This window comes from Atractosteus spatula, chromosome 16 (genome assembly GCF_055471065.1).
Source record: "Atractosteus spatula isolate fAtrSpa1 chromosome 16, fAtrSpa1.hap1, whole genome shotgun sequence".
NCBI lineage: Eukaryota > Metazoa > Chordata > Actinopteri > Semionotiformes > Lepisosteidae > Atractosteus > Atractosteus spatula.
In genome coordinates this window covers 3,479,175-3,486,420 of record NC_142721.1, presented here as the reverse complement: position 1 = coordinate 3,486,420, position 7,246 = coordinate 3,479,175, and the positions used below count along the sequence as shown (strand labels likewise).

The 7,246-nt window shown below is 40.8% G+C and overlaps 1 protein-coding gene across 1 annotated transcript; it reads right to left on the bottom strand.

Moving 5' to 3' along the window:
* Nucleotides 1-377: 377 nt before the first annotated feature.
* Nucleotides 378-5,227, bottom strand: fjx1 (four-jointed box kinase 1). Its single transcript, XM_088935106.1, has one exon. The coding sequence runs from the start codon at nucleotides 4,849-4,851 to the stop codon at nucleotides 3,562-3,564; it is 1,290 nt and encodes a 429-aa protein (XP_088791232.1). The 5' UTR covers nucleotides 4,852-5,227; the 3' UTR covers nucleotides 378-3,561.
* Nucleotides 5,228-7,246: the final 2,019 nt, after the last annotated feature.

The following is a 7,246-nucleotide window of genomic DNA, read 5'->3' as shown; positions in this document are numbered from 1 at the left end:
AGAATGTGAAATATGTCCCTCCACTATAATATGCAAAGAGGTGATAATTTTAAAACTGTGACAATATCTCCAGGGATTTTGAGAGCCAGTTGTTCTTGTTGTTTTCTCTTTTTGACAGGACAGCTTCTAATCTCCATGGAACTACACTTGTCAAACTTTACATTAACTTCATTTTCTGTTTCAGAAATAAGGCAGTCTGCTGTACCCAGATCACAAACTGATACCTGTACCACTTCAGGAATCTCAAAAGCACAATATTGCAAATCTCAATTCACAGGAAAAATGCTTGACTCCTGAATTAATACTGCAGAAATTGCAGAAGTCTATAACCACTATTGATACACATCCCATAGTGTTATTAAAGTACGTTTCCCACATTTCCTGTAAAATTGGCTTTATTAACAGCATTGACTTAGACAACAACTCACACATTTCCTTTGAAAGAATTTAATATAATAAATTAAAAAGCTTAAAAACTCAAAGGATTATACTGTAGTTGTTCCTGTATTCATTTTAATTTAACGGTTTCCAGTTTTATAAATTGCACTATATACAACAAACTGCTGTGCACACATTTATCAATTAAACTGTGATGCCCAGGGCAACTGATAGAAACAGAACATCAACAAAAAGTTACTGAAATTACATTTGATATTAATATACAATGACAGCAGCTACTTTTAACCATTTGTAGTGAAAAGACATGTTTAACTTCAGCCTCCTTTTGCTATTTCAGATGTTTGTTTTTCAAATCAAGCCAATACTGTCAGTCTTTTGTTTTAATAGAAAATAGATACTGTATATCAAGGCAGAATGTTGATTTAACCAACAAGTCTTTCCTTCCTGTGAGGAGATGTGCTGAGTGATACTCTTGATCCTAAGGGATGTCTGAAGTACTGTCTTCTTTACAGGTTTTGCTGACCCACTATATGAAAACCTCTTTACTTGGTCTCTGTCTGAAAATGCTTGCTTACTGTACCAACAGAGATAGGTCAAGTGTGTCCAAAGTTGATTACAGCCTACAACTGTGATATTATATAATATTAAAGCTGGTGATGAGTCCCACAAAGAGGCAAATATGATGGTGTTAGGCAGTCTGGAGAAAATGAAGCAGCAAAAGATTGTCTTACCTCTGGTAAGGAAAGGGTTCTCCTCAGGCTGTAATTTATGAAATGTGAACCACTGTCCAAAAAGTTGAATGAGGCAGGTGTCTAAGAACCTGCATGACCAAAAAAGTTTTAGGAAGATACAGGTCCCTTTTGATATAATTACCTCTTGTAGTAAAACTAACATTAGACCCAAGAAACATTTAAGGTTGAGCAATTAGGTAAGTAAAGGGAAAAAGGTTTATTTTCCAACAATAATTGGATGGGACAGATTCAGAAAGGGACAAATGGTTAACGACAAAGTTCAGGGTATTGAGCCCCAGCTCTCCAGAGTAAAGGACACATCAAGAACTCATGTAGCACGTGACATAAGCAGACATGTCTTCCACTGCAATACCCAAAGGAGTAGTGGTAGCACCTGCTGTGCTCTGGAAATGGCCTGCTTCTGCTTTCACAGCACTCAGTCCTTATTGATCACCCCAGAAGCCTTAATAGAGGTTCCAATGCAACCCTCCCTTTGGCAGGCAATTAGACCACGTCGCCTGGGCATTTGTAATAACAAGATGCTTACAAATTGAAAAAAACTGTCTGAGCCTGCCAACGTTATTTATTTGGCTCAGACATAAATCAAAACTCTGGAGTTGAAAACGAAGCACTTCTCAGACAGGCATCTATTGCCTAAAATAAACAGACATGTATGTAACAATAGAAATGGAGGAAACCTGACATCCAGAATCATGAGGCTCTGAATGTAATATAAGCAACAACCTGCTCAGCAGCGAAGGAGTGCTACTTTCACACATTTTCAGTTGGACCATACCAACATAAACTATAAAATCATAGCTGATCCCTCTTTTATTTCTTGATGTGCATTCTACTTTGTTGAACCTGTGGTTGGTGCTTGAAACATACTAGAAATATATTTCTGTATGTGGAAAAAAATCACCCTGTGAACATTATCTGTGACCCTCAGCTTTCTTGATTTATGGTGTGCATCCACTCAGAGTGAAAAATTACTGTAATAATTCAAGGATTGGTAGCTGAAACACCAAAGCAGGGACTGCTGAATAACAATCTGATATGAATATAGACTGAGTGGTTCATAATCAGTGGATTCTTTGCAAGGGTTATAGCAGCTGTGTACAAAGCAACTGGTCTATGATTACAATACTGAGCTAGCTGGACGTAGCAGAAATTCTTTGTTTATATTTGGATGGCTGGAGACTAAACTGTGGCGCAGTACAAAATAATTTTTCTTGTACAGTTTCAGGGTCTATAGCTGGACCAGTTGCAGTGGAAAATGGTAGTTGTATCTCTTCTGTCTTTAGCTGTTCAATGAAATGTTGAAACGTCAAAATTCTGAAACCCCCAAAATACTTCAAAAACGAAAGTCTCCCTACAAAATCCTACTATGATGTTATGTCTGCAAGTTTAATGAGACAAATCATAAAACATTGTCTACATTTTGCACTGAAACCTCAGATGATTGTTATTTTTTATAATTCCCATGATCTTACCACGATTTTACTTTATCTCACCTTGATGTCCCCATTCAGTATCATGTTTTACCCTTTTCTTTAACACAAACTCGTTGTGCTTTGTTTTTCTCATGGAATGGAATGGAATGTTAATAACGTTGATAATATGTGCATAATTTAAGCCATTTTCCTAAATCAAAAACATAGAACTGTGTACACAGTACAGAACTCGTCTACATTACGTTATATACAAATTAAGGCTAAAGCAAAACGCATTATGTACGTTTCTTTTTTTAACTGATGTTCGTTCTAAGAGTAGTCAAATCTTAAGCATGTCTACGCGTAAACGGAGAGAATCGCACTAATTCTGAACATCTGCTTCGTGACGCGTGTGGCTGTACCTTTCAGCCCTCGCCGATTCCCTCCTTATCTCCCACATGAGATTATAATGCAATGCTGCTCCCACCAAAGAAACCGTTTCCCCATATATACAGCATAATAAGTCTACTGTTGACTCCACGTTAATTCAGAAGGCGCTTTGTTCTCACCAAACAAGCGCATTCATTGTAACTGCTTACTGTGCACTTGACCGCCTGAGGCAGTGGCTCTCTTTGCAAGTCTGAACAATCCTCTACAATAAATTACGGAAGAAAAAAAATACTTATCATATTTGGAACATTTCTTTAAGGCTTCTATTAATACAAAGCTTGATGACCCTCGCATGAAAATACTTACAGTAGCAATTTCCATAGGTATTTAAAAAAAAAACATCGAAAGCAGAGAACAATCATTTTCTATTTTTCACCGAGGTAGGTCATTGAGCGATGTAAACAGTAAAATAAATTAGAAACATGAAGCTCATTAGTTTGTTAATACTGTCTCTCTAAAAATTTAACAACGGAGAGACTTCTGTAACAGGTGAGGAAAAAAACCTTCCAGGTCTTCTTCATTCTATGGAAGGAAATACATCAGCTTCATTATAACTGACTGTACGTGCGCTTGCAGTTCAGTATGTGTTTATATAGATAGTCTATCCTTTCTTGTAAAACTCCAGCCTGTTCATCAGAAAGAAACCCCAGCACCGGAGCAAGAGATTCGCTATCTTGATAAAGACCCAGGAGCCGACTCGGCGCGTCTCTCTTCTGGTGCATCTCTATGATTCGACTCGCAGTTCTCTTCCTGAAAAGACACACCGAAGAAAGGAGCGTTTTGTGGTACTGCTCCCACATGTGCAGCACCCTGTAGCCGTGCACCAGCCCGGCCTCGTTGTCTATGAAAACCAAGTCGCCCGCTGGGGACTTCAACAAGTTGTTCGTGTCTCTCTCCATCACCCGCGAGTCCCACTGGAGACTGAAGAGATTGCTGACCAGCCTGTCGAAGTTTGCCGTAAGATAGTCAAATACAATTAGATCGGTCCATTGCACCAGCTCCCGTAGTTCTCCCAAAGTCCTATTATCCAGATCCGCCCGCAAGGGGTTGAGACCTCTGCCCTCTTGTCTAAGGGGCGCTGGGGTGACAACCCCTGTTAAATTGGCTACCCATTCGGTGAGGGACACGACAGCTTTATCAGACCACTGTAAGTCTGCCATGTCCTCCTTCACTGTCGCCCACTGCTCACTGCTGGGGCTAACCTGGGACAGGGCAAGCGGCGGGAGGTTCGGGATTCCTAGCAAGCTGGCTAGGTAGTAAGACAAAGTCTCTCCCAGCACTTGGTCCGCGTTGATCCCGTACCTGACACAAGCTTTAGTGCCATCGGAGAAATGAGCCAGGCGATTGGAGGTCCGGCCACAGCCCTGCTCCAGGGAAACGACCCGAGATGCACGGGCTCTCTGTCTCCAGGTCCGGGCATGGGCTTCACTGAAGCCTGCTGACAACAGCGCGTCCATTCTGTCGTTCCAGAAAACCCCGTCCTCTACCAAATCGCTAAGCCTGATCGGTACCTCCTTCATTGCTCCCCTATTACTTACATTCAAACCGGGCTGTTTCCCATATGTGAGGGTGCCAGCAAAATATCTCCTGCCAGTGAAATTATTGGTATTATCACTGTCACCCAAGTGCGGTCTTTGCGCCCCCGGCATAGCGAGCAGCGCTCGGAAAGTTTTCCGAGACAGGTCCCCGAGCTGGTCACGGAATCCGCTCGACCCCGGCTCCCCTAAACCACGCTTGTATCTTCCTAACGCCCTTTCAAGTCCGGTCCAAACGTAAAACACGGACGCACAGGCGCACAGAAAGATCACAGCAAGTGAGTTAGCCAACAAGATCCTCATGATTGCAGAAGACCGCTGATCTCTTCGGAGTACTTTTAAGGTGCGCCCGGCTCCTATCACGCCCGTACCCGACACTCAATGCGTATCAAAAACAGTATTATGAGTTCCCCACCTAAACCAAGACGGGGTTTGCATCCAAGTGTCGGTGCAATGCGTTCTGCCTCTGCTTGCAATCACTGTTCGTGAGAACGAGTTTTTTTGAAAATCCAAAGTGTCCGTAAAACAAAAACCCAGTCATCTCCCCTTCCGTAGCGCTGTCCTTTATGCTGCCCTGCTTTAGGATGCAATTTTTTGTTTTGCATCTGTCTGTTTCCTTTTGTATCCCCGTGGATCGCGCTGTCCCCGTTTGCGGTCTCCGTCTTCATCTCCCAGCTAACTGGTTACTTTGGGATTAGTTCAGCTCGGAGAGGCACCAGCAGGCACCGCCACACGTGACTGGAGCGGCACGCTGGTGGGCGGGACGGGGGAAGAAGCGGCTCCCACCGGCACCAGCTCTTAAAAGAGCAACAGCGGCCATGTGTGATAAGTGACAAGGAAAGGGAAGACGGCGTAAACTAAGCAGTGTAAACAGGATAATGTAGGAGGTAATGCTACAAAGACAGACACTTCCCTCTACAGAGACTGTTATGTAATAACCTGGAGGAGATCGGTGGAATTCAATAAAATCAGACTCCAGTTGTGTGTGTATGCAGTAATCACAAATACAGATGAGCGCAGGGGGAAATCTTACACGCAATTTATAAAGAATGTAATTGTTTTCATATTATATAAATGTAAGGTATATACAGTACTGTATTGGCGCTTAAAAACCCCCAAACGAAATGGCTAACAATGTTATGGACTTAATGAAAACATTTTTTTCTTCCCCTAATTATAATTAAAAATAAAAACAGAATAGTCTGAAATTTAAATATCAAAAGCAAGGGAAAAAATGAGATAGCGTCAACTAGTGTGGTAAATTAGATCGTTTCTGGTGGTTTATGAAAGAACTGTAGTAAATACTTCATGTTCATCTTCTTTTAAACGTCACAGTAGTACTTTGGGAAAACTGAACGTAGTTAAAGATGGCCAACTGTTCATTCAGGGGCCTAATCGCCTGTTAACTTTTCACTGAATCAGCTGATTTCGGAGAATGAAGGGAGACGTGACAAAATGGAACCGTTTCTCTCGCATTTGAGACTGGAGAATGAAAAATGAGGTCTAATTCATCTTTGTTTTTGTCTCCGTTTACTTGATCATCCTCCGTGACTATAGTGACGTTAAATGCATTCCTAATTAAGCTGCAATCACATGAAAAGCGCAGAGATGCAACAAACCTGAAAATATCCGGTATTGTCTTGTCTCCAAATTCCTTGTTATCATGCTGAGAGACCAAGAGTAAAACTCATTAGCGAGATTCATTTGGTCGGAATCTGTGAACATGGCATACAGGTGTCATGTCTGATTTGCCAGAATAAAAAAAAAACAGTGTCCCAAAATATGCAATTTAACTGACAACATTAACACATTCTGCACAAATAAAATATTCTGCTGTTTCTCCTTTTCATGGTTTTCATTTGACATTCCGAGCATGTATCAGGAAACAGTAAAGAAGGAACAAATTAGCACTGCACGAATTTATGAAAAATAAGGAGACGACCATCCTCCTCAAATCTTAGTACGTACTTATTTAGTGAACACCTTTCGCCGTGACGTGACTGACACAAGGTGTGCATCAGGGATAAAAAATGTTTTCTTGAACCCCACCACTCCAAAGCTTCAAACACTACCATTTTATTTGTCTGCTCAGAGACCAAACACCCAGCTGGTTTGAACAAGTATCTCCATGGTGGTTGCTTGGGCAGAGGTGTCGGGAAGTTTCACGTTTCACAGACACAAAGGAGAAATATTGCTATTGAATGCCAAATACTATTGTTTGATTTGTCCATCAGGGTAGACATTCATAAGAGTAATTTACTATTCTTTACTATGTCATTGTAGGTGCTGTGTTTATCTAAGAACATACTGTAAGAATGTTACAATTCACAGTGTTGTTCTATTGGACTCGACATGCATTGGCTGCTAGTATTTTATTAATACTTTTTAATAAATTTTATTAATATTTTTTATTTAAATAGGATTTTATTCAGGGTTTTCTTGAATGTGCCCAGGCAGTCTTCAAAGAGCTTCTCAGCTTGCTCTTGATAACACTACCCTTTGAGTTGTAAATCTAAATGCGTCTATATCTATTTCCTTGTAATGTCCAGTTGTGCCCATGTGTTCTTGTGTTACTGATTAGCTTTGAAGTAATCCAATAAGATGACGTCATAACTAGTTTGAAAACCTGTATTAAATCCCTTCATGATTTAATCAAGACAATAGATATTCTGTTCCTTTACCATATCTCCATATTACG